At 42.8% G+C, this 24,247-nt stretch overlaps 1 protein-coding gene and 1 long non-coding RNA gene across 2 annotated transcripts in view; one reads left to right on the top strand and one right to left on the bottom strand.

Annotated features, from left to right (window-relative positions):
- Positions 1 to 5,255, bottom strand: part of LOC111091093 — a 33,828-nt gene extending 28,573 nt beyond the window's left edge. The window contains exon 1 of the long non-coding RNA XR_005373884.1: positions 4,871 to 5,255. This is a non-coding gene — a long non-coding RNA (uncharacterized LOC111091093). The remainder of the gene's footprint in view (positions 1 to 4,870) is intronic.
- Positions 5,256 to 5,920: 665 nt separating this feature from the next.
- RAB33B (RAB33B, member RAS oncogene family) lies at positions 5,921 to 22,572 on the top strand. The gene is made up of 2 exons (XM_038564595.1): positions 5,921 to 6,229; positions 19,789 to 22,572. The coding sequence occupies exons 1-2, from the start codon at positions 5,993 to 5,995 to the stop codon at positions 20,227 to 20,229; spliced, it is 678 nt and encodes a 225-aa protein (XP_038420523.1). The 5' UTR covers positions 5,921 to 5,992; the 3' UTR covers positions 20,230 to 22,572.
- The last annotated feature ends 1,675 nt before the right edge of the window (positions 22,573 to 24,247 follow it).

The following is a 24,247-nucleotide window of genomic DNA, read 5'->3' as shown; positions in this document are numbered from 1 at the left end:
GTATGGCTTTTCCACCTGGCAGCTAGTCCAGGGCTCTGTGTCTGGATTGCAGCTGCTGTAGACACGTGTCCTCCTATCTGCTTGCTGATCAGCCTGGGCCAAGGGTTTGTGTGTATCTGATGGTAGTGGGGCTTCCTTAGGACTTCCTCAGTCTCTTGGGGACCAAGGATGCCACATAGAGCATGTCTCATGTAGATTATAGCTCTTTGGCAGCAGGATTCCTCAAAGAAACTTACCAGCCATGCATTTGGAAGAAAATGTTTGATATTCTTTATTAGTATCCTTCTATTTCTAATTTACCAAGGATTTTTAAATTAGACATGGATGTTAAATTTTATATCATCTTTTTAGCATCTGTAGAGATAATAACACATTTTTCTCTTCTAAGCTTTTATTAAGAATTGTTCTATCTCCTAGATTCATTGCTTGCCCCCAAACTGGAACTAAGCTTTTTTTTTTAAAAAAGATTTTATTTATTTATTCATGAGAGACACACAGAGAGAGAGGCAGAGACACAGGCAGAGGGAGAAGCAGGCTCCCTACAGGGAGCCCAATGCAGGACTCAATCCCAGGACCCTGGGGTCATGACCTGAGCCGAAGGCAGACGCTCAACCACTGAGCCACCCAGGTGCCCTGGAACTAAGCTCTTTAATATTTTTCCTGGGCAGCCCAGGTGGCTCAGCGGTTTAGCACCGCCTTCAGCCCAGGGCCTGATCCTGGAGACCCGGGATCGAGTCCCATGTCGGGCTCCCTGCATGGAGCCTGCTTCTCCCTCTCCCTGTGCCTCTGCCTCTCTCTCTGTGTGTCTCTCATGAATAAATAAATAAAATCTAAAAAATATATATATATTTTCCCTTTGCCAACTGGCACAGTGCTAAGCTGTATCAATAGAAGATGCTAGAAATAACTTTCCAGTTCTTGCTTGAGAATGGCTTCTGTGAGATACCATTCATTAGGTATGTTCACCACCTGATGAACAACTTTCTGTGGTACCCTAGAGGGTGGACTTTCAGCAAGTTCCAAAGGGTGGATTGCCATCATGTTTCACTGGCACAGTGTCCCAGCAAAATCTTTACCAGTCATTAAGCCAGGGCCTTGCCCTCTGTAACAAGGTCTAGATCTCAGCCTGGAGCTGGGGGAGGATGTGTGGGGGATGTGCTTTGGGGAGTCTATCTCTATAACTACTTCTCATGTCCCTATAATATTTAAAGTTCTCTTTACTTTCTACTAGTTAATCCCTTGTTACCTCGAGCCCATCACAGTTAATACCTGTTTATATTAAACATTACATGGTGGGCAGCCCCCGGGACTCAGTGGTTTGGCGCCACCTTCAGCCCAGGGCGTGATCCTGGAGACCCGGGATGGAGTCCCACGTTGGGCTCCCCGCATGGAGCCCGTTTCTCCCTCTGCCTGTGTCCCTGCCTGTCTCTCATGAATAAATAAAATCTTTAAAAAAATTACATGGCTAAACTACTATGTGGTTTCTATTTCCTAACTGGACCTTGACTGATATAATTGTCAGTTATTTTTAAATTTATTGAGAATTAAAAGAAATCTTCTAGTTTATGGTCTATCTTGGTGAATGTTCCATGTGCATTCTGAAATAAATGTGTATTCTCCTACTGTTTCATGTAATTTTCTCTATCAATTAGGTCAGATTGGTTGATAATATAGTTAAAGTCTTCTTTATCATTACAGATTTTAAAAATCTACGTATTTATCAAATACCAAGAAGGAAATATTGAAATCCCTGCTCTAATTTTGGGTTTGTCTATTTCTCTTCTGTCAGTTTTTACTTCATGTAATTTTAAGTTTTGTTGCTACATCTTCTTGATGAATTGACCTTTTTATATTATGAAATGTCCCCTTTTATCTCTTGTCCTGAAGATAGGCCAAATTCCTTTCCCTAAAGTCTACTTTGACATTAGTAGATATTCCAGCTTTATTCTATTTACTTATATTTTTCCATCATTTTACTTAGAACTTACCTGTGGCTTTAGGTTGTTGATGCCTTTTTTTTTTTTTGTAAGCAGTAGTACATAATTAGGCCTTGCTTTTTTATTTAGAGAGGTATGTCTTCCTTTTTTTTTTTTTTTAAAGATTTTATTTATTTATTCATGATAGTCACAGAGAGAGAGAGAGGCAGAGACATAGGCAGAGGGAGAAGCAGGCTCCATGCAGGGAGCCCGATGTGGGATTCGATCCGGGGTCTCCAGGATCGCGCCCTGGGCCAAAGGCAGGCGCCAAACCGCTGCGCCACCCAGGGATCCCTATGTCTTCCTTTTAATTGCATGTTTAGACCATTTACAATTAATTTAATTTTTGATAAATTGTTTTCTATTGGTTGTCTACATTTTGTTTATTTTTCATTGTCTTCTTTTGAACTAGTTTGTAGTATTCCATTTTAGTTTCTCTGTTGGCTGCTTAGCTATACTTCTGTGTTTTATTATTGTACCTGTTGTTCTAAGTTTTACCATATGAATCTTTAACTTACAGTTTACCTTCAAGTAATATCATACTACAACACATATAAGATATATAGTGGAAGCTTGAACAATGCAGGAGTTAGAGGTACCAACCCCCTTTATCTCTAGTATTCTGTTAAACAAATTCCATAAACTGGGTCTTTTTGTTAACCACATTATCGTTAGCAACTCATATAGTGCCTGTTTTTCATGTGGTAGGTGCTCAATAAGATATTTTTATGAACACATGGAATTATACATAATATTCTCTTATATTTGAAATTCCCCAGGGTGCCTGGATAAACGTTTCGTTAAACTTTGCCTTCAGCTCATGATCCTAGGGTCCTGGGATCGAGCCTGGTGTTGGGCTCCCTGCTCATTTGGGAGTCGGCTTCTTCCTCTCCTTCTGTCCCTCCTCCTTTCTCTGCTCTCTCAAATAAAAAGATAAAATCTTAAAAAAAAAGTCTCTTTGAGGGCGCCTGGCTGGCTCAGTCAGTAGAGCATGTGACTCGATCTCTGGGTCATGAGTTCAAGCCTCACACTGGATGTAGAGCTTAGTTTAAAAAAAAGTCCCTTTGACTCTGAGTTAACTCCCTTTTCATTTTTCCTATTAGAAAAGTATTTTAGGGCAGCCCAGGTGGCTCAGCGGTTTAGCACTGCCTTTGGCCCAGGGCCTAATCCTGGGGATCCGGGATTGAATCCCACATTGGGCTCCCTGCGTGGAGCCTGCTTCTCCCTCTGCCTGTGTCTGTGTCTCTGCCTCTCTCTCTCATGAATAAACAAATAAAATCCTAAAGTATCTTAAAATATATATCCAAATACTCTAAATAAATTATAAATCTATAAATCTAAATACGTACCCTAAACCATTTCTAATGTTCCAGTTTAAGTTATGTTGCTAAAAATTCAAATTTAGTCTCTTCTCAGCTATGTTGCAAAGTATTAAGAAAAAGTTACATGCTTATACTTTGAGGTCAAGTGGTAGTGACAGCAAGTAGTGAAGAATTCCAAGGACAAAATGAATTCTCAGAAAATAGGGTTGCGTGATCCATCCATTCTTCCCAACAGTAGAATTTCCAAATACCCAACCCGGAGGTTCTGGGATTATTCAGTTAAGAAGAGTGGCATATATGTTGGTCACACACAGTCTCTCAAACTGCAAGCTGAAAATACAAAACTCTGCATAACAGTGTCAAGTGTCTAAAGTATTTCTTCTATTTAAATTGTGCTGAAATGTGTATAATTAGTAAAGGGTTCAAACTGACACACTTTAGAGAAATTTCTCATTTCATTAATTTATTCGTTTGCTGAAAAACAATGAGCTTTCCATCAGTAGTCAAGAGCTGACAATCTGGCTGGTAGGAGACAACACATCATTATGAAACTTAAACAGTGAAGGTAATAGTATCCAAAGGCCAAATAAGCAATACCCCCAAAATGTTATTAGTTTTAGGATAAAGCGAAGTACATTCTGAAGTAATCAAGAAAAGTTTCATGAACAGGATTTGGATAAACACAAGAAAATGAATTTCTGATAGTTTAGTAAGAGCAAAACTGAAAAAGCTAGAATACAAAAGAGCAAGGCTCTTAGGATAGAAAGATGTCGAATCTTTTTTTTTTTCCCCCACTCATCCTTTCCAATTACTTGATTATGCAGAGCTTTGAATTCTTCAACTGGTTTTTGTTCTAAGTCTTCAGCTTCTCTCCTTTGAATGGGATAGGCAGAGTTAACTAGAGGAACACACTCCAAGGCCCTCTAATAGTACCTGGGACGGTCAGACTTCATAGAAACGACCTCACAGACACACAGTGTTCTAGTTTCTCTAACAGGATACCCAATCAATGTAATTGTCACACACATTCAACCAGGTGAGTAAACTTTTTTTCCTGATTAACATCACTTGGTATATTAGTGACTGTATGTTTTTGTACCACAACAGAAGCTGTATATTAAGGCTATCACAAATTCCTGTTAATTCTGGGCACCCTCGGGTTCTACAGCTAATTTCCTCTGACTACATTTTTTTTTTTAACATTTTCATTTTTTAAAAAAGATTTCATTCACTCATTTTTCAAAGATTTTATTTATTCATGAGACACACACACACAGAGAGGCAGAGACCCAGACAGAGGCAGACGCAGGCTCCATGCAGGGAGCCCGATGCGGGACTCGATCCCGTGACCCCTGGGTTACGGCCTGGGCTGAAGGCAGACGCTCAACCGCTGAGCCCCCCCAGGAGGCCCTAAAGGATTTTATTTGACAGCGAGCAGACAAGCAAGGGGGGCGGCAGAGGGAGAGAGAGAAGCATGGGGCTGGATCCTGAGTCCATGGCCTGGGCCAAAGGCAGACACTTAACCAACTGAGCCACCCACGTGCCCCCCGACGGACTCCATCTGCATTTTACCTATTGGAATAAGCACCGCATCTCCGCAGCTCATCTCCCCTCACTTAAACGCCGGCCACGTTCTCGTTTCCTAGCCCTTGACTTCACCAGCAGCATCAACACGGGCTCAGACAGAAGAAACGCAGTCTTATCCACCCCGACCGGCTAGGCCCGGTCGCCCGGCCAAGGCGCACGATGGGTTTTATTTTCTGCAGGGAGGCCGCCCGGTAACCACCTGGTTCAACGGCCCTAAGTGGCCCAGGTGTCACGTGCGGCTGCGGCCGGACGAACCCCGGGCACCTGGGTCCCTCCCGTGGCCGAGGCGGGAGGCGGCCTCCAGCCCGCACCTGCTCCCCGACAAGCAAGCGCCGGCCGAGCCCGAGCCCTGGGGCTGCCCGAGTCCGCCGGGCCCGACGCTCGCCTCCAGCGGCGTAGCGTCGCCGTCCAGGGGCCCGGAGGCCGAGCGCAGCCCCGCAGCCCGCCCCGCCTCTTGAGGCCCCGCCCCACCCTAAGCCCCGCCCCCGAGCCTCCTGCGGCCCCGCCCCCGCCCTAAGCCCCGCCCCCGAGCCTCCTGCGGCCCCGCCCCCGCCCGCTCATCGGCACTCTCGCGAGAGACTGCGGGCGGTCCCTCTTCCCCTCCGCGCCCCCAGAGCGACTGCGCGGCCTCCTCCGGCGGGGGCGGGACCCGCGGACGTGGCTAGGCCGGGCCGGCCCTGTGCACCCGCCGTCCAGCCCCAGCAGCGCCCGCGCCCTTCCAGGCAGCCCCGGGCGGCGGGGGCGGGGCGGGGCCGGGGGCGGGCGCAAGGAGCATCGCGGCGAAGCCGCTGGGCGCTACAGCCGCGCGGGGCGGGGCGGGGCGGGGCGCACGCGCGCTGCCGCTGAGGGGCGGGGCGCAGGCGCGCTGCCGCTGAGGGACGGGACCGGGCGGTGCGCAGGCGCACTGCCGCTGAGGGGGCGGGGCCGGGCGTTGCGCAGGCGCGCTGCCGCTGAGGGGGCGGGGCCCGGCCGCCGTGTCGCAGCGCAGCGGGGCGGGGCGGGCGGGCTGGCAGGGCGCGCGCCTGGCGGTGGCGTCATCGGGGCGTGTGCGCGTGTCCGCTCCTCCGCCGCCTCGGGTCGGGGCGGGTCCCGGGAACCGCCTCGGAGATGGAGTCGTCCCTGGAGGCGAGCTTGTCGTCCAGCGGCGCGGTGTCGGGGGCCGCGGGGTTCCTGCCGCCGGCTCGCTCCCGCATCTTCAAGATCATCGTGATCGGCGACTCCAACGTGGGCAAGACGTGCCTGACCTACCGCTTCTGCGCCGGCCGTTTCCCCGACCGCACGGAGGCTACTATCGGGGTGGATTTCCGAGAACGAGCCGTGGAGATCGACGGGGAGCGCATCAAGGTGAGCGGGGGCGGGGGGGGCTGCCGGGGGGCCGGGTCAAGGTGCGGGGGGCTGCCGGGTCAAGGTGGGGGGGGGCGGGGGGATGCCCGTGGGCCGGGTCAAGGTGGGCGGAGTGGGGGGCTGCCGGGTCAAGGTGGGGGGGGGCGGGGGGCTGCCGGGGGGCCGGGTCAAGGTGGGGCGGCGGGGCTGCCGGGTCAAGGTGGGCGGGGGGGGTGATGCCCGGGGGCCGGGTCAAGGTGAGCGGGGGGGGCTGCCGGGTCGAGGTGGGGGGGTGGGGGGTGATGCCTGGGAGCCTGGTCAAGGTGGGCGGGGGCGTGCCCGGGGGCCCGGTCAAGGTGAGCCGCGGGGGGCGCATCAAGGTGGGCGGGCGGGGGGGGAGGAATGCCCGGGGTCCGGGTCAAGGTGGGCGCGGGGGCGTGCCCGGGGTCCGGGTCCCCGCCGCACGGGGGGCGCATCAAGGTGGGCGGGTGTGGGGCTGCCCGCGGTGGCGCCTCGCCCGTGTTCCCTGAAGCCCAGGTGGAGGCTGCGGGTGCAGATTGGAAGGATCTGCGCGGGGCGGCCGTGCAAGGCGAGCCCTGCAAACTCCCCGGACCCGCGGTTTATTCGGGCGACTTTTATCCTATTTATTTCTTAAATGCCGCTTGTAGCTTGGGAAGGGCGCGGCGGCTGCGGGCGCGGTAGCCGGTGGCCGGGTCCGCGCTCGCTGGCAGCGTCTCCGCCGTCGGGAGGCCGCGAACCAAGGCCGAAGGAGGAGCCTGGAGGTCCTCAGGCGGGAAACGTGTAAGAGACGGCCGGTCGCTGGTTAGGCCGCCGGGTCCTGCGGCCTTCGAGGAAGCAGTTAGGTGCGCCCTGCGTGCAGGTGTTCACGTTTCTGTAGGACACGGAATTGTCCAGAAAAATCTATCTTCGGGCGGAACTACTGTATCCGTGGTAGTTCCTGCTCGGTTCTCCAGAAAGCGTCGTCTTAGCGCCTCCGCCTCCCGGTCCCTAATTCTTCCCTGGGGCTCGGGTCCTGGAGGAGGAGGTAGGCGGCCCCAGGCCCCAGGCCAGGCCAGAGTTCCGAGGGCGGGAATGAGGACGGTGACGGGCCGGCACCTCCGCCCGTGTGAACCTCAGACGCGCCTCTTCCCTCCGGACCCCGCTGGCCCGCGGCCCTCGCTGACTCCACGTCCCCGGGACATACAGACCCCAGGAAACGCCCTGCCTCCTTATACCGCGTTTACTGTCTGCTTTGTGGATTTTAGAGATTTTAAGTATTTATTCATGAGAGACGCACAAAGAGAGGCAGAGACACAGGCAGAGGGAGAAGGAGACTCCATGCAGGAGCCTGATGTGGGACTGGATTCCGGGATCGACCTGAGCCAAAGGCAGGTGCTCAACTACTGAGCCCTTCAGGCGCCCCTACTTTTTTGCTTTATATTAGGATGTTCATCTAGTTCTACAGGCCGGCCCTTTTGCCTTTTATGTTTTAATTTTTTTATTATTCCATCCAGGCTGCCAGTGTGATGGTGCTTTGGGAACACTGTATCAGGAAGTTAAGAAAGATCTGTGTATATTACAACAGAAAAGACAGAATAAGAAGAGAACGGAATCTATTTTTTTTTTCCCCCGGAATCTTTTTCATTAGAATTAGGGGAGGCCCAGAATCCTGAGGGTGTGAAGCACATAATGAGGCTTCTGGGGTTTGAGAAGGAAGTTAGTGTGGGGAAGGCAGGAGACCCGGGAGGAAGGGCGTGAGCTCCGGAGTCCAGCAGATTTAGCTTGAATCTGAACCGATGAAAGGGTGAGGATATGGGCGATGTGTCCCTAGGTGGGTGACCAGTTTTGCCCAAGACTGTCTCAGTTTTAAACCCGGAAGTCCCACATCCCAGGAACCCCTCAGTCGTAGGTGAACTGGGGTGTTTGGTTACTCTGGTCCTTAGGCAGGCTCTTTAATCTTTCAGAGACTACTTTTCTGAAAAATTGGGATAACACCATATAAGATGAGATGAGATTAGATGAGAGGATTACACACCAACATACATGAAGCACCTGGTTCATAATTGGTAATCTTAAAAAGATTCTTCTTCCTTGGTGGATTAACATCCTTGTTTGTCTTTGGCACCATCATTTCTGTGCCTGTGCACCAGAGTGTGAAGTAGAGGCACAGTAGGGTTTAGACAACTGAGGGTGAGAGAAACTCCCCTAAAAGCATGATTTTAAAGATGTAAGTAGGGGGAAATGAAACGGGAGGAGTTGCAAATTTATGAGATTTTTTTTTTTTTAAGATTTTATTTATTCATGAGAAACAGAGAGAGAGGCAGAGACACAGGCAGAGGGAGAAGCAGGCTCCATGCAGGGAGCTCTGACGTGGGACTCGATCCCGGGACTCCAGGACCATGCCCTGGGCCGAAGACAGGCGCTGAACCACTGAGCCATCCAGGGATCCCCAATGAGATGTTTTCATTGAAAAAATATAAAACATGTCCAGTATCTAAGTTGAATACTTAACTACTGGGGTAAGTGTTGGCAGTGATAAGTAAACCAGAACCATAAATATGATCAATCTGGAAGCATAGAGTTTATTCTGGTTGAGAGGAGTAAGGAGAAAATATTTTTTTCTGGGATTATTCCTCTTGAGCTTTAGCTTAACCTGTTTGGTTGATGGAGACCTGGATGCTGAGTTTTTTTCTTCTTAAGGGTTAGCCATTGACTTGTACCTCCAGCTTTTAAGACTTGAAAGATTTTTATTGTGGTTGAAAAGACTCTTACAGAAATATTTTGAGATTAAAAAAAAAAAAAACTGGGGCATGTGGGTGGCTCAGTGGTTGAGTGTTGGCCTTTGGCTCAGGTCGTGATCCCGGGATTCTGGGATCAAGTCCCATGTCGGGCTCCCTGCATGGAGCCTACTTCTCCCTCTGCCTGTCTCTCTCTGTGTCTCTCATGAATAAATAAATAACATCTTAAAAAAAAAATATTTTTAGGGGTGCTGGGTGGCTCAGTTAAGGGGCTGCCTTTGGTTCAGGTCGTGATCTCCGGGTCCTGGGATTGCTCCCCCGCCCCCACCTCCAGTCAGGCTCCCTGCTCAGTGGGGAATCTGCTTCTCCTTCGGCCCCCTCCCCCACTCATGCTCTTTCTCTCTCTCTCTCAAATAAATAAAATCTTTTTAAAAAAGCAAACTATTTTCTAGTGTCTTTAAAAAACTGAAGTGAATATAGTTTATTTCATGTGCTACTTCTGCTTTTTCTTTGTTAACCTGTGATACATCTTAAGTGCTGCTGCAACATTCATACATACTTTCTTTCTGGAAAATTTTTAGCCTTATCTGAAATGACATGTCTTCATTTTTCATCTTAAAGTGAAGACTGGAAAGTTTTATGTTACTTTATGAATAAAATGACATTCTAGACCAAAAAAAATATTATTTGTTTGGTAAAGCTGAGATACTGTGTTAAGTTTTTTTTTAAGATTACATTTATTTATTTGAGAGAGTGAGAGAGAGCATGAGTAGGGGGCAGAGGGAGCCCAGTATGACCAATGCCAGGGCCCTGGGATCATGACCTGAGCCAAAGACAGTTGCTTAACTGACTGAGCCACCCGGGCTTTCCGATTTTTTTTTTTTTTAAAGATTATTTATTTTAGAGAGAATGCATGCACATGTGCACACGTGGTGGGGGTTGGGCAGAGGGAGAGAATCTCAAGTAGACTCCCTGCTGAGCAGGGAGTGTAACTTGGGGCTCCATCCCAGTACCCCAAGATCACGACCTGAGACAAAATCAAGAGTTGGACACAATGGACCGAGCCACCCAGGAGTCATATGTTAAATGCTTTTAATTGTGGGCTGGAAGTTTTTCAGAGAGCATGTCTTAGGGCACTACCCTTTCAGAATCAGTGAAAACGTTCTATAAAATGTAATGAAGTCTAGATTTGTTCGTCTAAGTACCATATATATATGGATGAAAAAGGAAAATCTTATTTGCAGAGTTTTGGAAGTTGAATAAAATTATAGACTGGATTCTTTAAATAAAAACACATTTGATTTTTAAATTAAGACTCTCAACCCTAATCCTTATGCTCCTTCTTTGTATGTGTATCCCCAGGATAACTCGCTGTATTCCTTTTATACAAGCATATGACAATGGCAGACACCAACAGCATGATGACAGCCTCATGTTGCATTTAATCTGTCTTCTCATCAGGGGCCAGCAGTTTCTATTTGAACATTGGGATGGCTTGCTTATCAATCATAGAGGTATTTTGCCATGTTAAATACAAGATGTTAATATTAACTAAAGGAACGTAATCAGGACCTGTCCCCACATTGGTAAAACAAATATTTAAGGAGTAGTTGCAGGAAAGATGACATTTTTTGTCAGTCACAAAGAATTTTGATAACATCATAGGGGGTTAAGCAAACTATGCTTGAGGGCCAATCATGGCCTGCTGCCAGTTTTTTTTTTTTTTTTTTAATGGCCTGCAAGCTAAAAATGACTTTCACTTTTTAAAATGGTTTGGGAAAAATCATAAGAATATGATTTCATGACAGGTGAAAGTTATGTGAAATTCAGATTTTAGCGTTTATAAATGAAGTTTTGAAACACAGTCATGCCCCATGACTTTACATTCTGTGCTTGCGTTTGTGCTGCAACGGGAGTTGAATAGTTGTGACCAAGACTGGTAGGCCCACAAAGTCTTAAGATATTCACTATTCTTACACTTTACAGAAAAAGTTTGCTGACCCTGATAGAGCGCATAGATGAATTGCTGTCCTGGATTGGGGTAAGGTTTATATACCTAAAAAAAGATGACCAGCAAAACCAGGCACTGAATGAGTGCCAGGTTACTGTTTGGTTGTGGGTGGAGGAATCATGTGTTTGGAGTGCTAGGCGAGGTTTCATAGACGGAGGGCTTTTCTGAAGAGGACCATCAGCAGGATGCTCCAGCAGGATCAGAGGTTCCTGTGGAAAGGTAGCAAGCGGGAAGAAGGTGAAGGTGTTGGTAGCAACATTTGTGAAGAGTTTGAAAAACAAAGCTAGAGGGTCTAGGTTTCATTTTGTATGCATGGTAAAAAACCCAAGTGTTGGGCAGCCCCGGTGGTGCAGCAGTTTAGCGCCGCCTGAAGCCCGGGGTGTGATCCTGGAGTCCCGGGATCGAATCCCATGTCAGGCTTCCTGCATGGAGTCTGCTTCTCTCTCTGCCTGTGTCTCTGCCTCTCTCTCACTCTCTCTGAATAAATAAATAAATCTTAAAAAAAAAACAAAAAACAAAAACAAAACCAAGTGTTTTAGGAAGATAAATATGGCAGCGATTGAGAATGAATCTAGAGTGAGATTCAGACTGCCCCTTGACCTGGTTTTCTGTCTACAGTCTCTCCTTTGGTAGTCTCTTGATGACAGTTGTCAATCCATGAAGGTAACTTCCAAATCTTTGTTTAGCCCACTCCCCTCCTCAAGTCACTCTGCATTTCCCACTGTCTTCTAGACATGGCTATTTGGATAATCCCTCCTTTGCCTTGAATGTCTAAAGTGAGTTCATCTTCCCTGGCATATCTGCTTCTCCTGTTTCTCCCCACATCACCATCACCTAGGTTGGCATCATGGTGTCCTCTTTATCCTCAAGGCCTCGTCCCTCTCTTTTATCCCTACATCCAGTTGGTTCTCTATGTGCATGATTCTCTCATCCATCCTTTCTTCAAAGTCCTGGTTCAGGTCTTTTTTTACCTCCCTATGAACTGTTACAGCAACCCAACTCCTCTCTCATCCCCAGTTGGCAATGACCTTTTTTGGTACATTGTTGCCCAAATGCCAGATTAGTGTTGCACTTTAGGGAGATCTCTGTGCCCTGCCTCAGATGCCCTGGGTAGTTCTCCATTCTATTGTAAAATTCCAACTTTAATTAATTAATTTATTTTTTGAAGATTTTATTTACTTATTCATGAGAGACAGAGAGAGAGAGGCAGAGAGACAGGCAGAGGGAGAAGCAGGCTCCATGAAGGGAACCCAATGTGGGACTCGATCCCGGGACTCCAGCGTCACGCCCTGGGCCCAAGGCAGGTGCTAAACCACTGAGCCACCCAGGGATTCCCAAAATTCCAACTTTTAAAATGAATGTAGGACTTCCTTCATCTTGCTCCATACTGCTTTTCAAACTTTTTTTTCCCCATTAATTTCCTTCAAGTACCTATAGTCCAGCTGCTTATTTGCTGATCCCTGTGGTTTCCCTTGCATGCCCTACTGGGCCTGGAATATCCCCTCTGCTCATATTTCACCACATGTCATTCTTCCTTATTAAACTCAGTGCGTCTATCAAAAATATTTGATCCCTCCTTCTCTCTCTCTCTCTCTCTCTCTCTTTTTTTTTTAAAGATTTTCTTTATTCATGAGAGACACAGAGAGAGAGGCAGAGACACAGGCAGAGGGAGAAGCAGGCTCCATGTAGGGGGCCTGATGTGGGACTCCAATCCCCATCCCGGGTCTCCCAGATCACACCCTGGGCTGAAGGATCACACCCTGGGCTGAAGGCGGCGCTCACCTGCTGAGCCACCCGGGCTGCCCCTCTCCTTCTCCATCCTGTTTCTTCCTTCTGTGGACTCCCTTTAGCACCTTACCTGAGTCTTTACATGATCTCTTTCCTCACAGTATTATGTAGGTGTCTCTATCTCTTTTATCATCCTATTCAGTCTTATTCAGAGCAGGATCCATGTCTAGTAATGCCATAGACTTCTTTGAGTATCTAGCTCAGTCTCTAAACTATGTAGTACTCGGGGGATCCATATGGAATGTATGGAAACAGAGATCCACTGGTAGGCTCCTCTGGACATCCAGTATTGAGGTGATAAGAGAAACTAATGGAAATTTGATAGGTGGTCAAAGAAGGAAGATCATTTGGGTTAATACCTTTATCATTTTGAGTCAAGCAAAAATAGTATTTAGTTTGGCCAGATCACTTCCTCATTTTGGTAATAAAACTACTAAAAGGGCAGCCCGGGTAGGTCTGCAGTTGCGTGCCGTCTTCAGCCCAGGGCCTGATCCTGGAGACCTGGGATTGAGTCTCATGTTCAGGCTCCCTGCATGGAGCCTGCGTCTCCCTCTGCCTATGTCTCTGCCTCTCTCTCTGTGTCTCTCATGAATAAATAAATAAAATCTTTTTTTTTTTTAATAAATCTAAAAGAGCTTATTATACCAACAATAAGAATCTACTGTTGGGATTTAGCAAATAACTAGGTTGCTGTTTTTGTTGGAACTTCATATTGGAATTTAAAGTAGAGATTTGTGAAATAATATTGAGGTATATTTTATGTTGTCCTTATAATGTTTAAAATGGGGGTAATATCTGTGGGAGCATGCATTAACCATTTTCCACTAAACATTATTAAATTGGGAAAAATTGCTCTGAAAATACTTCCTCATTTAACCAAACAAAGGCATGTCACTTCCTTAGGTTCCAGAGTGTTATTCCCCTTTTTTAAACACGTATGTATCATTCTACTTAAAGCTAACTTCAGGACTTTTCTATGCTATCACGGGGTACCGTTGTCCCCTTAGTATCTCCCTATCTGTCTCTCTTTTGGTCAGAATTTTCTCTTGTCTTTTAAGGCTGGTGCTGTTTTTATCACTTGTCCTGTCCTTTCTTTGCTGAGTCTCTCTGCTCCTTCCCTAGCCCCCTTGCTGAGCCTTCGTTGTTTCAGCAATTTTCTGAGTGAAATTTTGAAGTTTCTTTGTCTTTACTTTTTAATGATTTTATTTATTTGAGAGACTGAGCGAGTGAGCAACAGAGCAGGGGCAGAGGGAGAGGGAGAAACACACTCGCCCCTGAATGGGGAGCCCCGTGCAGGACTTGATCCCAGGACCTAAGCTGAAGGCAAACGCTTAACTGACTGAGCCACTCAGGCACCTGAAGCTTCTTCTTAAATAATCCTTTGTGAATGCCTCATTAACTTAGTATTTACTTGTATAGGTTTTTGGTAAACTGTGAAGAGTTACTATTTCATACCTCTTGTTTCCGGGAAGTCTTGATATAGTAGAATGCATAGTTCTGAACAGGACTGATGGAAAGCCAAGTATTGTTGAGTCCGTCTCATCCTAAAACAAACCAACAGTTTTCTTAGGGATAAGCAGTCTCATCATCACCACTTTTATGGAGGACTTTTGCAGCTCTTTGAGGCAGGTCTAAATTCTGTGTAATTATTATTTTTTTAAGTTTAGTTTGTTTTTATAGAAGAAGTGGTTGCTTGTTACAGAAAACAGAAAAGTAGAAATAAGCAGAGAAATTACCTTAAAGACAACCGTGATTAATGTTTTCGTATTATTTCCTTGGGTACTTTTCATTTTTTTTTGGGGGGGGGGGTACTTATCATTTATCTATTTTTAACTTATAAATATTCTTTGCTTAAAACATCATAAATCATTTTTCATTGATGAAATGGTTTTTGAATGAATACCTGAGCTATAGAGGAATGTTCTTAAAAGAGAAAAGAGAAGAGATCAGCTCCAGTTTCTTTGGCTAGCTTTTATATAGGTCATCTAAAATATTTCCCAAATATCTTTCTAAATGTTAAAGATACAGTTTGGAGTGGGTTTTTTTGTTTTGTTTTGTTTTGTTTTGTTTTGTCACTCTAAAAAACTGAGATATAATTCACAGGCCATCAGATATACTCTTTTAAAATATACAATTTATTGGTTTTTAGTATATTTGCAAGGTTTAGTATATTTACTGTCATCATTATCTGATTCCAGAACTCCAGTAAGAAACCCCAAACCCATTTTAACAGTCACTCCCCATTCCTCCCCTTCCCTCAACCCTGGCACTCACCAGTCTGCTTTTGGATTTGCCTATACTGGGTATTTCATATACACATGGAATCTTTTTTTTTTTTTTTGGAATCTTAACAATATGTGGCCTGTGGTGTCTGGCTTCTGTCACTTAAGATAATATTTTCTAGATTCATCCATGTTGTAGCACGTATCAGTACTTCATTCCTTTTTATGGCTGCATCATACTCCATTATATGGACATACATTTTGCTTATTCCTTCATCAGTTGATGGATAGTTGGGTCGTTTCTACCTTTTAGCTATTACGAATACTCCTGCTAGGAACATTTGTGTACCAGTTTTTGTGTGAATATGTCTTTTCAGTTCTCTCTGGTACATACCTGGGAGTGGAATTACTGGGTCATACAGCAAATCCATTTTATGTTTTTTAAAAATAATTTATGAAGTGAAATTCAATTAACACAAAATTATTTTGTTTTATTTTATTTTTTTTTAAAGATTTATTTATTCGTGAGAGACACAGAGAGAGAGGCAGAGACACAGGCAGAGGGAGAAGCAGGCTCCATGCAGGGAGCCCGATGCGGAACTCGATCCTAGGACTTCAGGATCATGACCTGGGCCGAAAGGAGATGCTTAACCACTGAGCCACCCAGGGATCCCATAAAATTATTTTGAAGTAAACAATTCCATTTAGTATTCATAATGTTGTATAACCACGCCTTTATCTAGTTTCAAAATACTTCCATCACTCCAAAGTGAAACCTCTCATGTTCCATCTCTATAGATTTCTCTGTTTTGGATACTTTATGTAAATGGAACCATAGAATGTGTGTCTGGCCTCTTTCATGCAGTGCATTTTGGAGGTTCATCTTTGTGGTAGCACGTATCTGTACTTTATTCCTTTTTGTGGGAAGTCATAGTCTGATTAACTTTTTGAGGAATTGACAAACTGTTTTCTGAAGTGGCTGTACTATCTTGCATCCCCACCAGCAATGTATGAGGGTTCCAGATTTTCTCCACCAACCCTTCTTATCGTCCATCCATTTTTTTTTTTTTTTAATTTAGGCCTTGCTAGTGTGAGTATAAAGTGGTATTTGGTTTTTTTGTTTTTGTTTTTGTTTTGTTTTTGATTTGCATTTCCTTGATGGCTAATGATGTTGAGCCTCTTTCCACGTGCTTATTGACTATTTGTATATTTTCTGTGGAGAAATGTCTATTCATATTCTTTACCAATTTTTTAATTGGTTCATATGTCCTTTTATTATTGAGTTATAAGAGGTCTTAAATATTCTGGATGGTATACCCCTACCAGATATTATTTGCAGGTATTTTCTCCTATTCTGTGAGTCATCTTTTCACTTTCTTGATAATATTCTTTGAAACACACATTTTTAATTTTGATGAAGTCCAATTTGTCTATTTTTTCTTTGATTGCTTGTGTTTTATTTTTTTAAGATTTTATTTATTTATTAATGAGAGAGACAGAGAGAGAGAGGCAGAGACACAGGCACAGGGAGAAGCAGGCTCCATGCAGGGAGCCCGATGTGGGACTTGATCCCGGGACTCCAGGATTGCACCCTGGACCAAAGGCAGGCGCCAAACCACTGAGCCACCCAGGGATCCGCGTGTTTTTTGTTTTTTTGTTTTAAGATTTATTTATTCATGAGAGACACAGAGAGAGAGAAGCAGAGACACCGACAGAGGAGAAGCAGGCTCCATGCAGGGAGCCTGACACAGGACTCGATCCCGGGACTCCAGGATCACACCCTGAGCCAAAGGCAGGCACTAAACTGCTCAGCCACCCAGGGATCCCCCGATTACTTGTGTTTTAAATATCATATCTTAGAAACCATTGTCTAACCCAGTGTGGTCACAAATACTTATCCCTATGTTTTCTTCTAAGAATTTTATAGTTTCAGCTCTTTAGATTTGTTGTCCATTTTGAATAAGTTTCTATATATGGTGTGAGGTAGGAGGTCCAACCTAATTTTTTGTGTGTTATCCCAGAACCATTTGTTAAAATAACTATTCTTTCCCTTACTGAATTGTGTTAGTACTCTTGTTGAAAATCAGTTTGCCGTAGCTGTATGGGGTTATTTCTGGACTGTGAGTTTTGTTCTGTTGATCTATACATCTAATCTTATTCCAGTAGCACACGGTGTGATTATTGTAGCTTTGTGTAGTATGCTTTGATATCTACAGAAGCATTTTTAATTGTATGTTGAGTATTCTTAATCTGTTAGTTGGGGTAAGAAAGTTTTATGTTTTTAAAGGAAAGTTGTATTTTTAAAGTATTTTAAGCACTTCAGTAGCTCTTTGCACACTCATTGCAGCTAGTCTATGAGTGCTTATTTTAGAGGGTCTGAAACTAAATTTTACTTTCACTGTTGAAGAAGCTAAGGCCTAGAGGTGTAACAGTCATCTCTGGCATGTAGTAGGCATTAAGTAAATACTTGTTGATTTAGATAGTCTTAGATGTTAGTACTTAGTTTGCTTTGCTGACAACTGTTTGCTTCTACCTCTGATATATATGATATGGAGTCTTTACAGCCTGTCTGCCATTTATGTTGCCTACATCACACGGTGGGCATTTTATGATAATTTATTTTGTGACATGGTTTCTAGGAAGGCATTGAGGCAAAACCTTGTGATTTAGTGAGTACATGTGAGTGTAAGGGGTAAAGGTTTAAACAGTATGCATGGTAAGTAATTTTAGGATGCCATGCAGCTACATCTAAGAGATTCAACTATAATGATTTAACCAGGGTAAGCTGTTATTTTTCTCATGTTCTAAGGAGACCCGAGGCAGCAAGATTCAAGGTTTATGTAGACTTCTGCTATTCTGTGTCTCTTTCTTCTTCATGCTCTGCAGATAGTTGCTGAACTCCCAGTCATTATATCCCATTCCAGGCAGAAAGGGTGCAGTGAGAGAGGTGCAAAAGGCGCCTGCCAAATGCTCTGTCTTTTAAAAATCACATATCCATAGTTTTCCCGGAAAACCCCCTGAAAGACTGTCTGCAAATTATTGGCTAGAACTGTCATTTGGCCTCCCTTAGTTCCAGGGGAGCCTGAGAGATCAGGTTTATATAGTATTTTATATTTCCACCTGGAGCAAAATTTGGTTTATGTTAATTAGAAAGAAAGGGAGAATGTTAAGAAAATGGAGAAACTTGGTCTTAAAAGGAACTACCAAAAAAACCGCTCAGAGCTGATTAAATCCAAGGTAGAAGAGCACGCAACTCTTGATCTTGGGGTTGTGAGTGCAAGCCACACACTGGCTGTAGAGATTATTTTAAAACATTTTTTTTTTTTAATTAAGGTACCATGGAAGAGATTTGTGATCAATATTTTCATCTCTAATCACATTTTTAAAATGTATTTATTCATTATTACATCTTCATTGAGGACTTAACCATGTGCTGCCATATTCTGAGCACTCTATTATATCCTACTTTGTGGGCCATCTACATTTCCTTCTACTCTGTGTCACTCTGAAAAATCACCAGTTGAGGCTTCCTTGTAGATAGTACAAGTCTTTTATCAAAAGGTATCTAATCAGGGATCCCTGGGTGGCGCAGTGGTTTAGCGCCTGCCTTTGGCCCAGGGCGCGATCCTGGAGACCCAGGATCGAATCCCACGTTGGGCTCCCAGTGCATGGAGCCTGCTTCTCCCTCTGCCTGTGTCTCTGCCTCTCTCTTTCTCTCTGTGTGACTATCATAAATAAATAAAAATTAAAAAAAAAAAAAAAAGGTATCTAATCAGATCTACCTCTAGTCTTTTCCACCCCCATCAGTTAACTTTTTTAGGAAGCAAACAAAAGGGTAATTCAGAGAATCATGACACATAACTTATACTTAGCTTTAGATATTATTTTCCTCAATCCTCCCCACCCCGCCCCCTGTATTTCAACTAGGAGATACTGGACTAGTCTTGTTGGTAGACATGTTTAGGTTAAATAAATGATTTTCTAGCCTTTTAAGATTTTCAAGGGGGATTTCATAGAAGGTCTGTATATATTGGTTTGAGGACTAATAAACCTAATGACTCATAGCATCTGTCCTACGTCTACTATTTTAAGTTAGTCTAGTGGAAGGTGGAGAAGGGCATATAGTAACCAGATTTACAGGAATTAGATGCTTAATATGTTTGTTAAAATCTGACATTCAGGAACGCCTGGTGGCTCAGCAGTTGAGTGTCTGCCTTCTGCTCAGGGGTGATCCCAGAGTCCCGGGATTGGGTCCCACATCGGGCTCTCACTCTGCCTTCTGCCTGTGTCTTTGCCTCTCCCTGTCTCTCATTAATAAATAAATAAATAAAATCTTTAAAAAAATGATTTTAAAATATTAAATAAAAATGTCAGATTTTTTTTTTGTTTTTTTGTTTTTGTTTTTTTTTTAGATTTTAAAGATTTTATTTATTTATTCATGAGAGGCAGAGACATAGGCAGAGGGAGAAGCAGGCTCCATGCAGGGAGCCTGATATGGGACTCCATCCCTGGAGGTGCTAAACTGCTGAGCCATCCAGGCTGCCCTAAAATCTGTTTTTGAGGTATAATTTCACCCAAACAAATTTGACTTACTAAAATTTAAGTGCTGAATTGAAATATTTGTTCTGACACTTGCATTAATTATGAAGTAACTAGTATCATGAAGTTTGGGTCCCACAAATTACACTGAAAAGGCACTATAGAAGGATCAAAGTGTAATTTAAGAATTACTAAAGACCATGCAGAGTTGATCAAAAATCTCATAAGTATAATTGGAATGAAATTTTCAGTTTTCTCTTTTTTTTTTTTTTCCATTTTCAGATCCAGTTGTGGGACACAGCAGGACAAGAACGATTTAGAAAGAGCATGGTCCAGCACTATTACAGAAATGTACATGCTGTTGTCTTCGTGTACGATATGACCAACATGGCTAGTTTTCATAGCCTGCCATCTTGGATAGAAGAATGCAAACAGCATTTGCTAGCCAGTGACATACCACGGATTCTCGTTGGAAATAAATGTGACTTGAGAAGTGCCATTCAAGTACCTACAGACTTGGCACAAAAATTTGCTGACACACACAGTATGCCTTTGTTTGAAACCTCTGCGAAAAACCCCAATGATAATGACCATGTGGAAGCTATATTTATGACCTTGGCTCATAAACTTAAGAGCCACAAACCATTAATGCTTAGTCAACCCCCTGATAACGGAATTATTCTGAAGCCTGAACCAAAGCCTGCAATGACATGCTGGTGCTAAGTAACAGTCTTTATTATACTATCTAATTTTGACTAGAGAAATACTTTTGAAGTATGACAGTGATAAGTCATAAGATTTAATCTCAAATATAATGGATCATCCTGACATTATACTGTTTATCATTGTCATGCTAATTTTTGTATTTTGTATCTACTTAATTAAGTTTGTCATTATGACAACACAGGGCAAAAGTTGGTTTTCACGTGAGGTTGAAAATGAAGCAAAGGTAGGATGAATCAGAACATCTTCCCGTTGAGAGCCCAGTGAAGGAGGCTTCAAATGAGAGCATGATGGTATTTTAGGAGTAAATCACTGTTCATTCCTGTGTTCCAGGGATAGAAAAGAAATAAAAGGGTATAGGACATACCTACTAGGTATGTCCTTTGAATGGGAAGCATTCTCAATAGGACAAAACTGGTATTTGCCTCTCCCTAAAGTTCTTTCTTCGTATTATTGATGTATTTAATTGCATTATTATTGGTACATGTTAGAGCCAAGATGATTTTTAGTTTCAGTGGGAGGAGAAGGCATAGAATGTTTTCTGGTTCTCAGTGTATAAAGAATGACTTCCAGTGATTCCACGTGCTTGATATTTCTAATTGATTTATCAGTCAGATCTACAGAAGTCATTGTTATTGTTAGAAAAAATTTGTTTTCTTACTAAATTCTATTAAAATATGCAAAAATAAGTCTGACTTTAAATGAAGTGACATAATAAGGTGCTTTATATTTTGGTATCTTTAGTAAAAAACAAATTGAAAGCATTGGAGGAGTTGTAATTTGGGGGGAGAATAGATAAATGTGATTCCTGGCTACAAAAGGAGACCTATTCTTAGCTTCTGTAATCTCAAACTGTGGGTCTGGCATAGTATCTCTTGCTCTCCCCGCCACGGTCAGTCAATTCAATGACTGGAAGGTTGAGTTAACAAATCAACTTCTATTTGGATTGTAGCTCTGAAGGCACACCTCTGATTGCTAGGAGTCTACATATATTTCTGTAATAGTATCGTGTTGTAGCATACCAGTTTTTAAAATCTTTAAATTTTATGGTCCCAACAAGCTATTCCTCCTTGGTATGAAAAATAAATAAGATATTGAGAAATACGTTGTCTCTCTTAGTGATGTAAAGAATAGTACAAGAAGTTTCTTACCCCAAAAATTTATTTTGATTTTAAGACTTTGCACATAGAAAATAGTAAGCTTGTATACAAAGCTATTACACGAATGGAATGTAAGCCATGAACCTTAACTGAAGTGCACACATTCACTAATTCTGATAGATTGCTGTCCTTGATAATTTTAGAGGTAAATAAGCCAAAAGATGATTATACTTAACAATATTTTCAGAATGTGAGAATTCAAATATGTAATCTAGTTTAAGATTTTTATTTAATCATTATGGTGATCCTAACTGAATAATTATAAAAACAAGATAATGCTATTAAATGAACTAACTGAAAGAAATAATTATTCAGTTTTAAATATTAGAGCCTAAGGAAAAACAAGTTGGCTTTATCTGTGTTTAGGGAGATTAATCCATTTTTCTTATGCTAAAATGGTTTTAATTTAAATTGTTGATTTGTAACTATTTTTATAGTAAAAAACAATGACAACTGTGCTAATTGTGGTGAGTGTAACAGTTTTTTAAAGAAGGGAATCCGTTTATTGCTTTTAAAACATTTTCTAAAGTGTGAGAAGAAAGTTTACAAACTTTCCCAGTGCATTTATGTTTTTAAGTGCTGTTAATAATGATTAAAAAAATAATTTAACTTTATTTCTTTTTGTAAGAACTTAATACAGGTATCCTTTACAGTTCTGTAAAAGAACTTATTTTTTCACTTTAATATTTATTAATTTTAAAATATTTGTATCTCATTTGTAATGATTTACTCTCTTAATTTTTTCTACATATGTTTTTATTTTTTAAAAGAGCATACTTATCAGTTGAATGGGGATAGAGGTTTTAGATATTTTCCAAAATATTTATAAAACACTTCATTGTTGAGAAATCACTTACAGAATGGTGGCTATCAAACAAATAATTATAAATTTTTAAAGCACAAGTCACATGTTTTGTAACTCCTGTGTGAATTTATTTTAGCTGTGACATTTAATTGAAAACATCAGATATGTTTTGGAAAAGTCTTAATTTGAGAACAACTGAAGGAAGTTAATCCAGAATCTATATGTAGTTAGCTATTAATGATGATGCTTTATTGACAGTATATTGCTAATATATTTCTTCATGAAATCTGAAGTTAAATAATTTCGTTGTGGAATAGTGTCACTGTAACATTTCCCTTACGAAGTTCAATAAACCAGCTTTGCCATAAAGAAATTGTATTTCATTCCCTTTGTTTGATTATTAGGATGATTACAGAGCAAAACGAAAAAATCTCTTTTCCCCTCTGGCTTCCAGGTAAAGTATATATAATACATTAGAAACAAACAAATCTATTTGGAAACACATTTAGGGTTAAAGAACTTTTCAGAAAAAAACCCTAAATACTAAAATTAGCTGATAAGGGTAGATTTTTTTTCATTTGTATGGCTAAGTAATCAGCTTGTTGAAGAGTACTTCAGGGCCAACGAATACTATAAGAATTGTTGACATCCCCAGACTTAGAAAAGGCAAAACGAAATGAATAATTATAAATTGTATGACAAAAAAGAAGGAATTCTGTTGTAGGTATAAGATTGTAATTTCTACATTCACCTTTACTGATTCAGGCCCTTTAGGAAAAGTGTGGGTTGGCACTTGGGCCTCTGAAGTCAATACTGCTTTACCCAGTGCATTTATTTCACATGTCAGTTACTCTCCTGCTCAAACACAAAATCATATTATTCATGAAAGACTGCTTTCGTATCAGCTATTAAGATAATAAGTTGGTCAGGTCTTCTGAGGGCAAATTTGCTAGAGCCTTTGTGGCAAGAGTTAATTGATTGGAATAACCTGATTTGTCCAACGGTTGTCAAGTATCTGCTATGTGTTTTCCAGTTGTGTTGGGCAGTGAGCGACATAAATGATTAAGACGATGTCCTTGAAGAACTTGCAAAATACTGTGTAAACACCTGGGAATTCTACAATATAATATGGTAAATGTAATCATACTTAGGACAGTGAGCACACAGCATGGAGCCATGTTTTGACTTTGATGCAGGGTAGCGAGTGCAGGGCAATGAAGAGCTGGTCAGAACAACAGGAAATGAGGCTGTCAACCTAGGGTGTGGTGTAGCTCCCATTAGGGGAGGATTTATCGGGAGGAGTCTGACTCATCCTATTGGACTCCGGGACAAGGATGCAGCTGGACTCTAAGAAATGCTGGGATTGGGTACCCAGTTTCCTAACTCTGGGCTTAAGCTTCTCTGCACATCCTCATTCTTTCTCTCTTACAACTGGATTTTTCTCCCCTTTTCTGGTTCAGATGGCAGAAAATGTGGCCACTGCCTGCGTCTGAACTTTTGTATGCTGCCGACGTTCAGAGAGATGAACTGATTGTCAATCCCAAGTTAAAATATCTGGGGTGGACTATTTTTGGCCTGGCTAAAGTCAGATGCCCAGCCCAAGACCAATCAATAGCTTAAAAAATAAGAATAAAAAAGATCAAATAGGCAATTTCCACATTTGGGGGCAAAGGAATTTTGAAGAGAAGGGAGAAAAGAGTAGCCACGTGAAAGCCTTTGAGCTTTGGGTAACTAATGAGAGTGTTGAAGCAAGGTGGTGACTGGGACCGTCGGGTTTATGCTAGAAATTCCAGTGGTGCTAGGAAGGGCGCGGGGGAATGGAGGCCTGGTGGCCAGGCACGGCAGCGTCCGAGCCTAAAGAAAGTCTTTGCTGGGACGCTGGCGGGAGAACATGGATTGGAGACCTGCCAGGGTGAAAATCCCGAGGAGACAGAGACTAATTAAATACAAGTTGATTAGGTCAAGCTCAGAAATTTAATTTCCTGAAGCAGTTAGTATGGTTCTCCCCTAGGGCTACGCACTGCACTCATGTACGTAACTAGATGTTTTTAAA

Source organism: Canis lupus, chromosome 19 (genome assembly GCF_011100685.1).
Source record: "Canis lupus familiaris isolate Mischka breed German Shepherd chromosome 19, alternate assembly UU_Cfam_GSD_1.0, whole genome shotgun sequence".
NCBI lineage: Eukaryota > Metazoa > Chordata > Mammalia > Carnivora > Canidae > Canis > Canis lupus.
This window is presented reverse-complemented; position numbering and strand designations above follow the sequence as displayed.